This window comes from Alligator sinensis, unplaced genomic scaffold (assembly GCF_000455745.1).
Source record: "Alligator sinensis unplaced genomic scaffold, ASM45574v1 scaffold1462_1, whole genome shotgun sequence".
Taxonomy (NCBI): Eukaryota; Metazoa; Chordata; order Crocodylia; family Alligatoridae; genus Alligator; species Alligator sinensis.
The window spans coordinates 421,033-438,940 of record NW_005842850.1 but is presented as its reverse complement, the minus strand read 5'-3'; the positions used below and the strand labels follow the sequence as shown (position 1 = coordinate 438,940).

At 55.1% G+C, this 17,908-nt stretch overlaps 2 protein-coding genes across 2 annotated transcripts in view; both read left to right on the top strand.

Moving 5' to 3' along the window:
* The window catches only part of MRPS24 (mitochondrial ribosomal protein S24), a 2,113-nt gene extending 1,215 nt beyond the window's left edge, over window positions 1–898 (top strand). Inside the window, exon 2 of the mRNA XM_025191666.1 lies at window positions 175–898. Within this exon, the coding sequence (XP_025047451.1) occupies window positions 175–479 (305 nt within the window). The 3' untranslated portion in view covers window positions 480–898. The remainder of the gene's footprint in view (window positions 1–174) is intronic.
* A 1,963-nt stretch (window positions 899–2,861) lies between these two features.
* Window positions 2,862–17,568, top strand: SLC20A1 (solute carrier family 20 member 1). Its single transcript, XM_006035527.3, has 11 exons — window positions 2,862–3,334; window positions 6,518–7,135; window positions 7,217–7,357; window positions 7,454–7,539; window positions 10,984–11,080; window positions 12,173–12,292; window positions 13,609–13,827; window positions 13,908–14,460; window positions 15,345–15,530; window positions 15,873–15,957; window positions 16,577–17,568. The coding sequence occupies exons 2-11, from the start codon at window positions 6,775–6,777 to the stop codon at window positions 16,736–16,738; spliced, it is 2,010 nt and encodes a 669-aa protein (XP_006035589.1). The 5' UTR covers window positions 2,862–3,334; window positions 6,518–6,774; the 3' UTR covers window positions 16,739–17,568.
* Window positions 17,569–17,908: the final 340 nt, after the last annotated feature.

The window sequence follows — 17,908 nt, the reverse complement described above, 5'->3', positions numbered from 1 at the left end:
GCCCCTATCTTGCTTCTGACTTGCCCCCTGGTCCCTGATTCCCCCGGGGCTTTTGATGGCCCCGCTAAGCAGTAGTTTCTCCCTCTCGTCCCTCATTTACTCCCTGTTGGACTTCAGGTGCCCCCAGCCCCTGATTATCCCCCACACCCCAGTACTTTTTTGATTTGCCCCTAGGGTTTGTAATTTCCCCCACAGGCAACCTGGACAGCGAGGAAGGAGCAGCGGAGCGCGTGGTGGAGGATGTCTTCATCCGTTGCTTCCTCTATGGCACCTTCGTAGGCATCATGGCTCAGGAGCCAGTGCTGAAGCGCCGTGCCAACGTGCTGATTGTCTGCCTGGTGCTGTTGCAGAACATGACGCCCTCCAAGATATACTTCCTGGCCTCCTACACAGAGACACTCTTGTCTCACTTCTACAAGTGCCCCGTCAAGCTGGAGCTCCAGACCGTGCCCGGCGCGCTGGTCTACAAGTATCTGTAGGTGGCCGCGCAGCCCCATGGGGTGGGTGCCACCATTGACCCATGTGATCCCGCGTGGTGCCACCAGGGGGCACCATGGATCCATGTGATTCCCCCCCCTTGTGACAACATGGACCTATGTGATCCTGTAGTGCCACTAGGGTGTTCTGTCAGCCTGTGTTGCCCCTCACTCCTGACATGCTGGTACTCCTCTGTGTACTACTCTGCGATCCCTTCTGGCACCACCAGGGGGCGCTGGTTGCCACCCAGATGCCCCTCCCACTTCCTCACCCCCACCGGCACTGTTGTCCCCCAAGCTGGGGCAGGGCCAGATGTACCAGGGTAATAAAAGGACTGAGCTGGCAAGGTGTATGCCCTGGTGTGGTGGTGCTGGTTTGGTGCCAGGCTGGGCTGGAAAGGGCAAGGGGTTGGGGTGTGTAATGTACCCTGGTGTAGGTCAGGTGCGCACCCTCCCAGTGTGTCCCTGTCTTGTGTGGGGGCTGGGGAGATGCCCCTGTGGTGGGCAGCTGACATCTCAGGGTCCAGCTGGGCCCCCCCAGGATCCATGTAGGTGCCCCATGTGGGCACATGAGTGTGTGGGCCGGGATGCCTGGGTTCTTTCCTCAGCTCTGGGAGGGGACAGGTTGGGGGGCTGAAGCAGTGGAGCTGGAGGCCTAGATGCTTGGGTTCTTTCCTGCTTTGTGGAGGGGAGTGGGATCTGGGGGATTAGAGCTAAGAGCCTGGACGCCTGGGTTCTCTCCAGCTCTGGAAGCAAAAAGGACTCAAGGGACTAGTGCAGAGCCCCGGCGCCTGAGTTCTCTTCCCAGTGGTATGAGAAGGTGGACTTTTGCCTGTGGGTGTTGGCTGGGGGGAAGCTGCGCTTGGCCCCTGTGTGATGGGTGAGGCCTGGCACAGCCTGTCACAAACAGCCTTATGGCCCCCTGTCCCCACCCACTGGGGCAGCCGTGGCTGGGAAACTGAGTCACGGAGGTACTGAGTAAGGGAACATCTAGGCTTCGTTGCTCAGGGCAGAGCCCCCCTTCTCAGTGTTGGGGTGGGGTGGGGGTCTTGGCTTCCCCTTGGAGCACCCTATCTGGCATGATGTTGTGTGTGGGTGGGTGCTGGTGCCAGCCAGGTGCTAATGAATGCAGTGCAGGGCCAGGCCAGGTATCACAGGCGCCTCCTGCGCCTGGGGTAGATACATCCTGGGGAGGGGCTGGGGGGGTAGATCAGGTGAGGCCTGGGGGCAGGGATCTTGGGTAGTTTGGGCCTTGGGGGTGTGTCTGGGGTAATAAATCTACCCTGGGTGGGTAGGGGCAGCCCCTGGCCTAGGAAATGCCCCCAGGCCTGGCTGACAGGCCAGGGGAACTGCAGCTGGCACTGAGATGTGACCACTTCTGGCCTGAGGCCTGGCTGGGCATGGTGCCCCTGTTGACCTGCCTCACCCTGTGCTATCTTCCCTCCCCACCCTTCACTGGGGTCTAGCTGTGTGTCAGAGAACCCAAGCATCTGGGGCATGATCCCTTACTCTGACCACTGAACCGTGCTTCCTGGCAGGTGGTATCGGCACTGGTGCTCCCAGGCCACGGGGGCAGTGAGTACTGTGGGGAGGCACTGGCGGGAATGACGCAAGTACCACAGGGGCACATAGGCTTAGCTTTTGGGGGGGGAGTGGGGGCTGGGTCATGTGTGTGTGCACGTGCGTGGTGGCGCTGGCTGCGTGCTTGGCGTTTGCATTCCATGTGTGTGTCTGTCCGCTCTCCAGCACCCCCAGTCCCTGCAGTGACCTAGTCACAGCTCCTGGCTGGCCCCTGCCAAGGCAGCCACAGGATGTTGCCCCTGCCAGTCCCTGGGAGTGGGCACAGGAGCAACTGCAAGCAGCTCGAAGGCTGTAATTGGTGGTGGCTTACCCGAATGCCTGAGTTCTGTCTTGGTTCTGGGCTGGGGGCTTAGAGCCAGGGGTCTGGCAGGCCAGACCCTTGGGTCCTTGCCCCAGGTCTTGCAGGGGGCGGAGAGTTTGCAGGGGAGGATTAGATCCCAGAGGTTCCTCCCTGCAGCCATGTTCACCCTGAAGCTTAACAATGGCCACGGCTGCAAGTCCTATTGAACTCTAGGTCTGGGGGGTGCTCAGGGAGGCTGAGTGGTCTGGTGGCCAATGTGAGGCAGGTCCTGGGTTCAGCACCACCCCCAGGGTCCTACCTACCTGTGGGCATCTGAGTCAGTCACAGGATCTCTAAAGACCGGAATAAACCTGTCCAGGGGCCGAGCCCTCTCCGTCCTGCGTCACAAGCTCCCTGCCAGCAGGGACAAGGGTCAAGGAACAGGAAGGGTAGAAAACCCAGTGACCCACCCCAGCATCCTGCTGATGCTGGGAGGTGGCCAGGTCCAAGGCTTTGGTGCCAGGGAGATCTGGCCTCCAACCCAGGCAGGGCATGAGCTTGTGGCAATGACCATTGTTAGGTTCCAGAGTGAACGACGCAGTTCTCAGACTGCCTGGTCGCTGGGGTGGCAGGACCCTCTTTGGATCCCATGCGCCGAGGCTATGACAACCTGGCTTCTACCCCGGGCGGGGAATTGGCATCGTTCGGCTCTAGAATGAACGCGTCTGTTAGGGGGGAGGGGAGGGTGCGTGTGCGGCGCCCCCTGCGCATGCGCAGCAGCTATTCCGGGGAGGGAGAGGGGCGTACCTCCCTCCGAGAGACGTAGCCAATGACTGCGCAGCTGGCCTGCGCCGGCTGCGTGCGCGTCACGTGGTCCGGGGCGGGCATATAAGGCGCCACAAAGCCGCCGCGCCGATACTTCGGGGCGACGGAGTGAAGTAGGAGCTGCTTCTTTCCTCCCTCATCTCTGCCGCTGCGCGCCGGGACCTCGCGATTGGTGAGCGCCAGTGGTCGCCGGGCACCAAGGGGGCACCCCAGGCCTCGCCTCGCCCAGGCAGCTCGGAAGGCTCCGGGACCTTGGGGGCTGATCACGTGCGCATGCGCAGGGATGGGGGGGAGTGGGGCGGCTTTCCCACGGCGTATGCGTAATAGGGAGGGGGGACACCGGCTGTTTCTGCGCATGCTCCCTGCTTCTCTTCTCTCCGAACTTCCCGCGCGCGCGACGGCTCGCTATTGGGCAGGGACTTTACGCCACGCCTTTCGTCTCCCCCTCCCTTTTGTTTCTCTGGGGCGCCTGCGCAGTACGAGCTCGGAGCGCACGCGGGACCCACGTGGGCCGGGCGCGCGCGGGGAAACGCCGTTTCCGCTTGGGCGGGAAGGTCACGGGGTGGGGGCGGTTTGATTTGGGGGCGGCCGTTGGCTGCGCGGGCTGTTCTGGGGGGAGGGGCAGCCTGAGGGCTCGGGGGGGCCAAGTGTGGACAAGGGGGTTGTGGGGAAAGTCCCAGCGAGGCTGGGGGGTCTGTGGGGGGCATCCTGGGGGGGTCCCTGATGGGCTCTGGGTGAGGGCTGGGTAGGCTATGTGGTGGGAGGGAGGGTATTTGGAAAGAATGTAGGGCCTTTTGGGGTTCCTGGTGTGTGGGGGCTCCCTGCCTCCGGTTTCCTGGGCATGTGTGCTGCAGGGGGGAAGGTAACACTAGCATTTTGGGGCTCCTTGAGTGGCTGCTGGAGAAGGTTTTTGAGGTCCCCTGGGGTCACCACAATGCGGGGGTGGGGTGGTGGGGGTCTCTGGGGCTCTCTTGTATCCCATGAGGCTATTTAAAGGGATATGGGGAGGCTCTGTGCCCTCTGGGGAGTCTGCTGGGTGTCACTGCAGGGTTGGGCCCCCCTGCCTTCCCATGAGGTTGGTTTTTAGGGGGTTCCATCCATTTCATAGCTGGGAAGGGAGTGTGTGCCCTATATCGGTGCCCTGGCCTTTTAGGGCACCCCGGGGTGTCATGATGTGCGTCTCTGCGGGAGTCCTGGTATTTTAGTGCGCCCCTTTGCATATCAGCAGAACATGATTGGGTACTGTGATTTATAGGGCAGAGCTGGCATTTCAGGGGCACTCCCAGACTGCCCGGTCATGGGTGCTGGATGTGTCTCCTCAAGGGCCTGGGGGGAGGGGGGTGCCAAGCTGCTGTGTGCCATCTGTGGGGCACCCCTGTCACTTGAGCAGTTCTGAACCCCACTGTTTAGGGGTGGGGGGGGGGGAAAGGTGCTTTGTGGGTCAGCTCTGGAGCTATGACAGGATATACATGATGTGAAGGCCTTCAGGGTCCCTGTGAGGTCTCTGGGCATCAGTGGTGCTTGTGGAAGGGGTGATATGAAGCTTGCCTGTCTCTTGCCTTTATTTACCCAGCAGGTTTGATGGTGGTGTTCATGGATGTGCTTTGGGGCTGGGTTGATTGGCATTTGGGGGGGCTGTGCATGTTACTAGGCTGTGCTGGAGTGTAACTGGGTGGTCACAGTTCCCTGGGCCCAGCCCCTTGCCCTTTAAGGAGGTCACTGGTTTATGGGGTACAGGGTCTCTTTTGCTTCACATCCTGATGATGGGGGGCACTGGGCTCATTTGATTTCCCCAATCCCCTGGCAAAGCCATGCAGCTGTGCACAACCCCCACGACAGTGTCTGTGTTCCTTTTGCCTTTCAGGGGACCTTGGGCAACCAGGGAGAAAGCAAGGATTCATTTTTGAGGGGGGGGTGAATGGCTGAGGAGGGAGTGCTGGATGGACTCGGTATCATCCCACAGACCACCCCCTGCCCTGCTGGGGGGGAATTGTTGGTGCCTTCCTCCCTGCCCTCTATGAGCTAGCAGCTCCCTGCTCCCTCCTCCCTTCCTCCTTCACTGGGGAGATGCTTTTTGACTGTGTTTGAGGAAGTTTCAGCACTTCTTAGACCCTGTTGCTGAGATCAAAGGGCTCAGCCCTTGTACAGCTGGTAACGGGTGCTTGTGGCAGTAGGGGGTGGGTATAGCCTTGTATGCAGTGCCCTGTGAGAGCGAGGGGTTTCAGGAGAGGTGACTAAGAAACCGCATGATCTATCTGGCTTTTTATTGCTCATGGCTTTTTATTGCTCGTGGCTTTTCCTGCTGGGGTGTGTCCATGTTGTTCTGTCTGCAGCCCAACCAGAGAGTGGAGGCTGGGGCAGGCAGTGGCCAGGCTAGGCACTGCCAGGGGCAGTTGCCAGTCAGCCCATGATGAGCTGAGCTTCTGTGGCTTCCTATCGCCTTTAAGGGAACATGACTATTAGAGCTCTCCCTTTGGTTAAAAGCCTGGCACGGCCTGGGCACGCTCCAGATCCAGCCAGTTGTGTGGCAGTGGAGAGAGCTCTCTGCACATAACAGGGCTGTGAAATGCAGCTCCTTGCTTTTCCCCTGTAGCAGCTATTGACTTCCCCAGCTCCACGGATCTTTGCCTAGCAGGCAGACAGAGCTTTCTGCCCAGAGGTTGAGGCTGCTGCTGCCTTCCATAGTATCTGCCACCAGTATGGGAGTGGGAGAAGGTGAAAAAGATGCCCTCTACAACCACAAGTCTGCTTTCCTGGCCTCTTCTGGCTAGCTGACAACACAATGGACTCCAGGGCAGGAAACCAGGGTGGCTGAGCTGGGTCTTAGTCTAATATAGCACTGATGGGTCTTTCCTGGGGCGGTGATCAGAGGGGATTCAGTCTGCTTCTAGTCCGGGTCTGGTTTCTTTCCCTCCAGGAGACCTTGGTCTCAGCTGTGAGGTCTCCCATCTCATCACAGGCGTGGTGAGTTGCTCTGTTCACGTGGGCTTTGGCAGCCTTGGCCTTGTTGATCCTCTTATCAACCACGCCCTGACCAACCAGTGGTTTTATGGACTGGCTCCAAAACGTCGTCTTCCCGATAGCGGCTTCAGCTAGCAAGGCTGTTACTGGGAGGCAGGGGGGAGGGATCTAGTGTCTTCAGCTGCCTCTAGGAATGTAGTCAAGTGGGCTTGAGACTAATGGAGCTGCTGGTACCCATGAGCTCCCTAGCAAGTGGCCAGCTTGAGCTGCTAAGGATGGAGGAACCCATTTTGAAACGGATTTGGCTTTGCTGACTCTCTGGAAGTCTTCGTTGTTGTCCAGTCAAACCCTCGTGGTCTTCCACAGACACTTAGTGTTTCTTCTCTCCTTCCAGGATGAAGAAGCCTTTACCATCTTCTGCATCATGGAATTTCCCTCGTTTGTAACTTGCTGGAGCCAAAGGAACTGTAGAAAAGAGATCCCCAGCCCTATTGTATAGCAGTAACTGCCTGGTCCTAGACACCTCTTAGTTTACAGTTTAATTTAATTTTTTAGCATTATTTATTACAGTATTTTTGCATACCTCATATTCCGTTTACGTGTCCGAGTCTCCTATTTCCCTTTTAATTGGAAACCACCGGTGTCATCAGCATGGAGTTCACCACTGAATCTACCACGGCTCTCCTGACATCAGTAATTCCTGCGACCAGCACGGAGACCTCTGCCCCCTTGGTAGCCTTCCTCTGGTTGCTGATTCTGGGCTTCATCATTGCCTTTGTCCTGGCCTTCTCAGTGGGTGCCAATGATGTGGCCAACTCCTTCGGCACGGCCGTGGGCTCAGGTGTGGTGACGCTGCGGCAGGCTTGCATCCTGGCTAGCATCTTTGAGACTGTGGGCTCTGTGCTGCTGGGTGCCAAGGTGAGTGAGACCATCCGGAAGGGGCTGATTGACGTGGAGATGTACAACACGACCCAGGAGCTGCTCATGGCCGGTTCCATCAGCGCCATGTTCGGTGAGTCGCTGGGAGGGGAAGTGAGAAGGGGTTGGTGCGGGGATATCTCCTGGTGTGCCTTACCAGGCCTGTTGCTCTTAGGCTCAGCTGTGTGGCAGTTACTGGCTTCGTTCTTGAAGCTTCCCATTTCCGGTACGCATTGCATTGTTGGAGCAACCATCGGCTTTTCCCTAGTGGCCAAAGGGCAGGAAGGTGTCAAGTGGTCCGAGCTACTTAAAATTGGTAAGTTAAAGCACAGCCAGTCACCTGTCTGAGACAACCCTGAGTCTGCAGCTGTGGCTTTAATACTAGGGTGTTTATCCTGCCTTTCTCTCCTAGTGTTATCCTGGTTCATCTCACCCCTCCTGTCTGGAATCATGTCAGCTGCCCTGTTCTTCCTCGTCCGCACATTCATCCTTTGCAAGGTAAGGAGTGCAATTGCTGCTGTTGCTGCATTGTGATGTGAAGCTGTGAGCACAGATGATGATGGGGGTAACAGTAGCATAAGAGTGATGTTGCAGGTGTGGTGTGACTGAGCACATGATGGTGGGTGTAATTATGGCAGAAGGGTGACACAGTAGCCATGACATGATGGTGTCATGAGCACAGCTGACAGAGGATGTAGTGGTAGGCTAAGAGTGATGTTGTGACTGTTGTGATGTGAAGCCATGAGTGCAGTTAATGGCAGGTGTAACAGTGACAGTGTAGCCATGTTGTGTCATGAAGCCAGGAGCACAGATAACAGTGGGTGTAATGGTAGTGAGAACAGTGCTGCTGTAGCCATGATGGTCCAGGTACTAGACAAGAGGGGTGGATATCTTAAGGTGAGATCTCCTTATGCAGTAGGGACAAAGACGAGCTTCGAATGCAGGACATCTTTCCTCAGTGGGCGGAATCTCATCTTCTCTGGGTGATTCTCAGTGGCTGAGAGTGGTCCCTCAAAGGACTAAATGGGCTGAAGACCCTCACAGCCCCCTCTGCAGGCTTGTCTCTGTATCTAAGCACTTGAGTCTGAAGTGTGTTGGTTAACATGCTGTGGAAAGTTTGAAACCATTAAATGGAGCTGGCTTTATGCTGTGGGGTTGCCAGGCAGGGTTAGCTGAGGAAAGTAAATGGACCCTTTCCCTTTCTTCTCTTGCTGATGAGGGCTGTCAGCAGCTCAGAGCCCTATCCACTGTACCCATAGCTCTCCCAGCCTGACAAAGGCAGGAAGCAATCTCTTCCCTCGCTCTTGGCACTCCTTGGTGCAGCTTGTCGAGATGCCAACAAAAGCGAGTTGCAACTTGAATGACCTGCTGTGGCATCTGAGAACCTGGTGTGGCTGTACTGCTGAGCTGGCAGCCTCACAGTGTGTTGATCCATTCTGCTGGAGGTCTGTTGGCTTTTGCGGCAGCCGATTCTCTGGAGTAACTACTTCACAAGAACATACCTGTGATGAAGGGCTTATCATGCTGCAGTGGAGGCAGTGTTTGAGGTGGCCATCTAGCTGCTGAAGGCAAATCTGCTGACATTTAAACACATGCTTAGTAGGCAGTGAAGACTGAATAATAGGACAGAGCAAAGATACTTCTTGAGGCACAAGGGCCTGGCTAATAGGAATGCTAAGGAGTGAGAAGCCCAAGTATACAAGGTTACTGACAACTTACTAAGTTATATCAGGCTGCTGGAGGTCAGGGAGGAAGCGTGACATAACACCTGCATTTCTTTGCGAGAAGAAACCAAGTCAAGTCCAAGATGTGGAACTGTATCTTGAACTATTCAGTAACGTTCTCCAAGAAGGCAAAATAAGAAAGCTCATCCCATGGTTCCCCAGTTTTTGGCTCATAACCACACAAGCTCGGTCATAAGAACTTCCACTTACTGTGTCAAACCACAGGTCCATCTTTTCCAGTCTCCTGCGTCACATGGCAGCAAAAAGCAGATGCTGGAAGGGAGAGTGAGTTGGGTCTGAGCGGGGTCCGTCCATCCATGTGTTGTGTGTTCTCCCCCCCAGCCCTTGAAGAGACCATCAAAAATAAATCCCTATTGACTTTCTCGTCACCATTTAGTATTTTGGAAACCTTCTTATGTCTCCCTCCAAGCATCTCGCTTCTAAATTGGCCTCATTAGTCTCTCAGGAATAACACAAGGAATTGTTTGGGTACAGTCAATAGCATTCTGCTGGTGAACTCAGTGTAGACTAGCACTTGATGTTCTACAGGGCTTGTGTCGTAGAGGGGATGTACAGAACAGTTCCACATTCTTGTTCCCCCATTGATTCCCCGATCTCCTGACTCTCAGCCTTTGCTGAGACTGTGCTGCTTTTGGCCATATGGGGCCAAACACCTGCAGCTAACACACACCATGGCTTAACAGGTTCTTGGTTGTAGCACTCCCACGCTGGGGAACCTGCTAAAATCACTCTGCTGGAATGCATGCAAAGAGGAGTATAGATCTAATCGGGTTGGACTGAACAACCAGCACTCAATTCTCTGCTGCTGTGTGGTAACCAGCCTTGGTTCATCTTCGCCAGTGTGCTCTGGGTTCGATGACTGTTTAACTGCCCAGTGCAGGACAGATCAGGCAGGGATATATATATATAGCCCAGTATCTAAGGGACTGCCATTAAAAAGGCAGGCAATGCTAGGGATTATTAAGAAGAGAATTGTAAACACAATAAGACGTATTGTGAATCCTCTTGATAATCCATAGTGTCTCCACACCTTGAATCCTGTTTAGTTTAGAAGAGAGATGCTTGGGGCAGGGATGGGACAGGATCGGGGTTTCCAAAACATTGAATAGTCTGAGATTCGGCTCCAGATCTTGGATCTGACTTGCTTTCTTCTTTCAAAGAAAAGCAGGCACATTGTCATGCATCCTTTAACACCTTTAGTCTCCTGATATAACTTGGAGAGCTGTCAGCAATCCTGTGTACCTGGCCTCTCGTTTCTTAGCGCTTACCGTTAGTCAGGCCTTTGTGTCTCAGAAAGCATGTTTGCTCTGTCTTATTATTCAGTCTTCACAGAGCACTAAACGTGTTTAAATGTCACTGCCTTTTCCAGCTGGATGGTCACTTAAAAGTGTTGCCATTTGGATGTGATATGTCCTTTGTCCCCAGGTAAATGGCAAGCAATCCATCTGTACAGGTAACCCGGCTGCCTTAGTTGCCTGGGCTTCCCTGAGAAGGGAGGCAGAGCTTCCTAAAGGAGCCGAACATCCATTGAGCATGGCTTGAATAAACAGTTGGCAACAGGATGGGTTTCAAAGCAGGTCCCTTGTGCTAGGCAGGCTGTTGCATGCCCACAAAACAAATTTGTGGAAGTTTGTGGAAGCCACCTTGGACATGGTATAGGCAACTTTGGGATGAGCCATTATCCCACAGCTGTTTGAAGAAACTTGTTGGAAGGTACAGAGCAACCCAACAAGGAGAGAGGAGCTCTGTAACGCTGTCTTCGGCATCAGGTGAGGTTTAGACGCAAGGGAAAAAGATGTGTCCAGTGACCCTCCCTAGAAACCCAGCACAGCCCTGAGTGGATGCTGGCTCTTACTGAAGGTGATAGCTGAGGAATGACACTTATTACATCTAATGGACTGTCCTCAGAGCTGGGCTGGGTTCAGCTGTCACAGCGGGGGCCATCAGATAACTGGCTGCAACATCTCAGATGCTCATCTCCGTCTCCGCAGGGAGTGAAATCGCGCCCTTTATTTTTGGCCTGACAAGTCAGCCAGTGTGACTCGCCTCACCCAAACCACAGCAAGCTGTCACTTAGTCACTCCAAGCATCTGGCTGGTTCCACAGCAGCCAGACTGTTTATTTTTTTTCTAGAGCTCGGCAGGGGGAAGGGAAGTCTGGGTATACCAGTAGCAACACTGTCACTTTTCTTTTGCAGACAGATCCAGTTCCCAATGGCTTGCGTGCTCTTCCTGTCTTCTATGCCTGCACTATTGGCATCAATCTCTTCTCCATCATGTACACAGGGGCACCTCGTAAGTCAATCATGTTTTCCCCTTGAGCGTGATTTTTATTTCCCCTGTTCTTTGCGAAATCACCATTAAACGCACGATTTACCCCTCTTTTGCTTTACAGGGCCGAAGTCCTAGAAGGCGGCTGGCCTCGGCCAGTTACAGAAGGCTGCAGGCTAGCAGGGGCTGAGTTGTAACCTAGCTAGTTGCCCCACCAAAGAGGCGTGTCCTTACTCTAAATCCCTCCAGACCTTTCTCCTTAGTCTTCACAGGATAACATGAGTCCCCCCTCCCCTCTCTCCTCCACTCTGCTGAGACTCGGGATCCTGGCTGTCTTGAAGACCTCCCCTGACCTTTTCCCATTCTGTGAATCAGGCTTGGCATGGCAGGGCCAGATTCTGGTAGCATGGAGCGGCTCAGCTGTGGCCTGTTTCTAAGACTAGATTCATTACCCCAGAGCCTTCCTGAGCACAAAGAGCTAGCATGTCCCTGCTGGTACTGCGAAGAGGAACTCCAGGCTTCGGGGTTGGAAACCTCTGGGGAGCTCCCAGTTGACGTGTACGCATTAATTTGTGTACAAGGCAGGCGGGAAGGAGGGGATAGACGTGGCCCTTCGTAGTTGGTGTTGGAGAGAAGCCCTGCGGATGTCAGCAGGAGCCTGCAGGAACAGTGCTGTCTACTGCAGCACGGTTGCTCTCTTTGACATTGCAGCAAGCTCAGGACATCAGCCAGTACATAGGCTATGTCAACGGGGAGGAGAGAAGCTAGCATTCGTACAATTCCTAGCTGCTAGGTCAGAGGGCCCAAATCCTTGCAATAATCTGTCTCCTAGCACATGGAAAGAATTAGCCTGTGATGGGCAGTGATTATAGCCTAGCACAGCTTCTATGCAGTGCTGGACTCGCACTGCAGGAGAGTCACCGCTGGATACCGCCCCCCCTTCACCCCCTGCCATTTCCCTCTTCAATATTAGCACCTGATTTCTCCTGTCTGCCAGTAATGTAGCTGCACTGGTGCCACAGGCACCCCAGAAAGGCAGCTGCCAAGCTGTTGGCGATATGGAAGGACGGGGCCTGTCGCCCTGGGGTTTTCAAGATCCCTTGTTTTATTTCCTAGTGCTGGGCTTTGACAAACTTCCTCTCTGGGGTATCATCCTAATTTCGGCGGGGAGTGCTGTTGTCTGTGCTCTCGTCGTCTGGTTCTTTGTATGTCCGCGAATGAAGAAGAAAATTGACCGTAAGTAACGCCTGGTTTCAGTAGCCCATGTTGTAGCTAACGAGTGATGCCTTGTTTTTGACTAATCTTTTCCCCCTTGCCAGCACAGGGGTTTGGTCCGTCAATCCCAGTATCCTAGTGCTCAAATAGCCCTTAGATTCTCTGCCAAGGCAGTATGAATTGCTGGGGCATAATCCAGCTCTTGAATGATGCTGTAACAAGAGCACTGGTCTGAAACAGTGGGCCTCTCACCTGATCTGTAGCATTTTCCCCCTGTCTAAATGGCCCTCACACTGGTAAGAGGAGACTTTCTCTGCTCTACATAGCAGTCAGATCTAGCTGCAGGATGTCTCTGCCTGAATGGGCTGCAGCTGCTCAGCAAAGAGCTGATGTCTGGACAGACAGTGTTTCCCACAGACAGGGAGGGGGCGAAATCACCTGTTAACTGATGTAACCTTTTAATAATGTACATACCTGAGCATGCCTTTAAACCTTGCTGCGGGAGGCTTAATGACTTTAAGCAGGTGATCCCATCCAATCCCTTAGCTGGAAGGTGGGGGGAGCCTCTGATGAAACACCTCAGCCTCCCTGCTGTAAGGGGTTGTCTCATATACAAATGATGTGCAAAAACCCAGAGACTGGATAATGGCTCTCATGTGATGAATAGCTAGGTGCTTCCCACTTGTCCTGAGAATGTTCCTCGCTTGGGAACTGGCTCTTGTCCCCCTCCTTAACCTGGATTCTGGCTCTGTCCTGCAGCTGTTGAATATCCACCCAGCTTGCTATTGTTACCCCCCTTGGAAAATGGAGGCAGAAGCCATCAAGCTGGTTTTCCTTGAACCCCATTGGCCAGGCAGATACCAGGCTTGAGTAGCAGAGATCTCCACCCCTTTCCATCCCCCTCCCCTATCCATCTTCTATGGGAGTGAGCAGATTAGGCTTCTCCAGACATCTTCCTTTTGCAGTGCCACCCATCAGTGGCTAAGGGGTATGTTCATTTAAGTGGGCAGTGCTAGTTCCTCATTGCCTGTGGGTTCCCTGTGACTGCTAGCGAAGCCCTTAAGGCTACTAGTTGCACCCCAGGGTGCAGTCCTGCCTGTGGTGGATATCAGTAAAGAAATATTTGGAGCTGGCTAGTGCCAGTGCTGGAAGCCCTACTGAAGTGCGAGTGACTTGGTGACCATCCTGGCACCAGGTTGGCAGGAAGAAGTGCGAGTGACTTGGTGACCATCCTGGCAGCATGTTGGCAGGACCCTGCCTCTGGGTATCCCGTGGATCTGGGACTGGTGGTTGCTGTTGGCATGGGGGGAGACAATAGCACAGCTGCTGTCTCACAGGTGAGATCAAATCGAGCCCCTCGGAGAGCCCACTGATGGATAAGAAGGACAGCTTGAAGGAAGACCCTGGGGAAACCAAGGTGACCCTGGGTGAAGCCAAGAGGCCCCTGGACTTTGCCTCAGTTGTGGAGGAGAGGACGGTCTCTTTCAATCTCGGTGACGCAGATGAAGTGCCAGAGCGCGAGAGGCCGGACCTGAAGGAAACCAATGTCGATAGTGGTGAGTCATGGCCCAGCAGGGTGAGGGGAAGGAGCCCTATTGCTCCCTTGGGTCTAGCCAGTCTTTTGTCTCTGCTGCAGGCACCGTGCAGCTACCCAGCGGTAACACAGTCCAGTTCAACCCAGTGGTCAGCAACCAAGTGAGCTGGAGTGGGCACTACCAGTACCACACGGTGCACAAGGACTCGGGGCTTTACAAGGAGCTGCTCCACAAGCTGCACCTGGCCAAGGTGGGCGACTGCATGGGTGACTCTGGGGACAAGCCGCTGCGACGCAACAACAGCTACACGTCCTACACCATGGCCATCTGCGGTATGCCTCTGGATGCCTTCCGTCCCAAGGAGGCCGAGCCGAGGGGTGAGGAGCTGGAGAAGCTGACATGGCCAGGTGGCGAGGCCAAGAAGCGGGCGCGCATGGACAGCTACACCAGCTACTGCAATGCTGTGGCTGATACCCACCCTGCTGCTGATGTGGAGGCTGCTGCGGAGCTGGGCCTTGGAGACCACCAGGGCAGCCATGGCTCCTTGGAGGAGTGGCAAGACCAGGACAAGCCTGAGGTCTCCCTGCTCTTCCAGTTCCTGCAGATTCTTACCGCCTGCTTTGGCTCCTTTGCGCATGGGGGCAATGACGTCAGGTCCGTTATCTGGCTCGGTGTTGGGCTGCGGGGGAACATGCAAGGGCTCTTGCTTTTGATCAGATCCGGTCTTCAGCTTGAATTGGAGCTTAGGAGCAACATTCACTGGTAGAGTAGGGAGGCAGTGGAAGAGATGCCTAGGGGAATTGTGCACTCTCCATCGCTGGAGGTGTTCAAGGAGAAGTTGGACAGCCACTGGGCAGGGATGATCTAGTCTTAGCGATGTCTGTGCTCTGGGGATATCCCAGACTTTGATTGCCACATGAGGCTAGGAGAGAATTAACTATTCCAGCTTGCTGCTACATGGGTTGGAGTTTTTAAGCCTCCCTCAGAGGCACTGGGTGTTGGCTGCAGCCCAGGCTGGGGATGGTAATGGCTGTGCCAATGCTCCTGCTGGGACCAAACCTGCAGGGTCGTAGCTAGAGGGTCTTGCCCCCTCCATTCGGGTTCATGTTGACGTTGCGTTGAGGTCTGGAAGGAATTCCCCCCCCCCCCCCATGTCAGATTGGTATGCACTGGGGGAGTTTGCTTTCCTCTGTAGCAGGGACATGGCTTCTGTGTGGGATCTCTCAAGATCCCAGGCAGCCTTTACAGCAGCAGGATGCTGGCTGTCATGGCCCCCTACTTTCCCTGTGGCAGGGTCTGGTGTGATGTCTGGTGTTGCTGGAGCTGGCTGTCATTTTTATTAGGAGTTTAGACTATGGGCTTGTCTGGGTCGGTTTGAACAGGGCTGATCCTACCTTGGGCAAGGGACTGGACTCAATGTGACCTGTTAAGGTTCCTTCCAGCCCCATGTCTCTAGGATTTCAGTCTGTTTTTAGCTCAAAAGGACCAGTGACCGCTCCCAGTCAAGCTGTCCTCTCTCTCTCTTCCTTACCTTGCAGCAATGCGATTGGTCCCCTGGTGGCCCTGTACCTCGTTTACCAAACAGGCGATGTGGCCTCCAAAGCGGCCACCCCCATCTGGCTGCTGCTTTATGGAGGCGCTGGCATATGCATTGGCCTCTGGGTCTGGGGCAGGAGGGTCATCCAGACCATGGGCAAGGACCTGACGCCCATCACGCCCTCAAGGTAAGACCCGGGGGGGCACGCTGGGGTCTTCTGCTGCCCCTTGGCTGGTGTAAGAGTCTCTGCTGACCCCAGCCCCTTCCCAGGGCAAATCATGACTGAGGCTGGGGCACAAAGCCTGCCCAGCCCCCATGGCAGACAGGAGGCTGATTTGCAGTTGTTCATTCACCTGAAGCAGGAGACAGGAAGGGCTAATTATAGATCTCAGTAGCTTTGATCTGGCTTCCAGCTGGGCCTCAAAGAGGTGCTTTCTTCATGGGTTGTCAAAATCTTGGAGATTCAGATCCGTGTGGGTTGCACATTGTTTCCAGGAAGTTGTGACCGGCTCTGTTTTCAATCCTGCAGTGGCTTCAGCATCGAGCTGGCTTCTGCCCTGACAGTGGTGATTGCTTCCAACATCGGCCTCCCCATCAGTACCACACACTGCAAAGTAAGTGCTCTGCTCGCAGCTCCCCCTGGCCTTGGCCCTGTGCTGTTAGCTTCCCTCTGGAAGCAAAGCTGGGTGCTGACTTCCAGCTTGGCAAGCCTGAAAGCTGCCTTTGAATGACCTCTCTAGTGTGGGGGAAGAGAGAAGGAAGCAGAGGCTACAGAAACAGCCTGGAAGGGGGGCATCGGGATCCAAACAAACCAGCTTCTCTGACAGCTCCTTTATGGAGCTGCCAAACTCTGGAGACTTAGGCCATGGGAACCTTCACCCCTCCATGAGCCCAGCCCTTGCCAGGGCCTGGAGGAGAACAAACAGAGCTTGTTGACCATGGTGGAGCTGGAAACACTGAGCCCAGCGGGGGTGTTTCCAGACCTGGGGGAGGAGCTATAAAGGACAGTGGTGAAGCTAGATGCAGCCTGTTTTTTTCCAGTATGGGCTGGCTGCGTCTATCCAGGGGGGCTGTTTCTGGCAGCTAAAGGGGTCTTGGAGGATCTAGCAGGGTAGCCATGGACACCGCTTGGGCAACAGCTGGCTGATGTTTAGCAGGGGCAAAGGGGGACTCGGGATCACTGCAGCTTGGCTGCTCAGCTGGGTGTCTCTCACACCTGTCTCTTCCCCCTAGGTGGGCTCCGTGGTGTCAGTGGGCTGGCTGCGCTCCCGCAAGTCAGTGGACTGGCGTCTCTTCCGCAACATCTTCATGGCCTGGTTTGTCACTGTGCCCATCTCGGGCCTCATTAGTGCAGCCATCATGGCCCTCTTCAAGTACCCCATCCTGGGAGTCTGAGACACATCAGAGGCATGAGCTGCTTCGTCACCCCTGCTTTGTTGGGGTGATGCTGGGCTGGGGGGCCCCTATCCATGCTGTAACCCCTTTATGCTAATGTGCCCCCCTTAGCTGTAACATAGGCAGGGCCTGACTTTCCCCTCTGTACTGCGTGTTCCCATCTGTGTCATACTTCTCCCTGCCCCAGTCCCTGATGTCATCCTTGCTTGTTAATTTTTAATTGTCCCCTCCCCCCCTACCAGGAGGAGGGGGAGGGGGGTTGTCTCAGTGCCATCTGTAGCTCTAGCCAAGCCAGAACAAGGGGTCTGTAGATCCCAGGGGACACTTTTTTTTTTTTTTCTTTCAATAAATCTTTTTTAGCCTTTACCTGTTGGAGCAGGTGTCAGTCCTAGCCTCCATCCCTTCCCCCTTCACATGCACCTCCAAGCCAACTTCTCCCTGCCACCCCCCTCACCAGCTCTGCAGAGGCCAGGCTCATGCCCAGGTCCTGAGGGACTATTTCTGACTTCTACAGGTTCTGGTGCCCCCTGATCTAGGCTTTGGGGTCTGGAGAGCATGTGGCACCCCCCCCATCTTGGTTGGGGAAGGGGGGGCAGTGTTTAACAGGCACCTGGTACCCCCCTGATCTCAGCCTGGGGGGGTCTGGCCACAACCTGGTGCCCCCAATGTCATCAGGGGTGTGTGTCCCATTGCTGCTGCCCATGTCAGAAGCTGTGCGACTGTCCCTCTTCCATCACACGTGTGCCAGGACCCCGGCCTGTGCCCACACACTACAGCTGCCCTCCTCACCATTGCTACCTCTAACTCAATAAAGACAGCATCATTTTTTATATAAGACTCATTGGCTTTTGGGCTGTTGCCTCTATGTGGGGGGTCGGGGGTTGGTGTGCTGTTGCTTGAAAGAGGGAAGCTGAGGGGTGCAGGGTAAGGGGGTAGAAGCCCCATGGGCAACAAGGTGTGGGGGGGCAGTTTCTCCCCAGGGGAAAGCAGCTGCCTTCCTCTTGGCCCTACAAGCTGGGCAGGGGGCACAAGACCCTGGGCACCCATATTACAGCCCTGTTGGGGAAGGAGACTGGTACAGCAGGTACCTTTGTACCTTCCTGGGGGCATGGGGGGCTCTATCTGGCCTCCCCTCCCCCCAGCTGGAGGTGCCTGGGGCTGACGGGAACA

Coding starts and splice junctions, on each gene's coding strand:
- SLC20A1 (XM_006035527.3), top strand. CDS start 6,775: ATGGAGTTCACCACTGAATCTACCACGGCTCTCCTGACATCAGTAATT. Junction 13,828..13,907: donor GGAAACCAATGTCGATAGTG/GTGAGTCATGGC, acceptor TCTCTGCTGCAG/GCACCGTGCAGCTACCCAGC. Junction 15,958..16,576: donor TCAGTACCACACACTGCAAA/GTAAGTGCTCTG, acceptor TCTTCCCCCTAG/GTGGGCTCCGTGGTGTCAGT.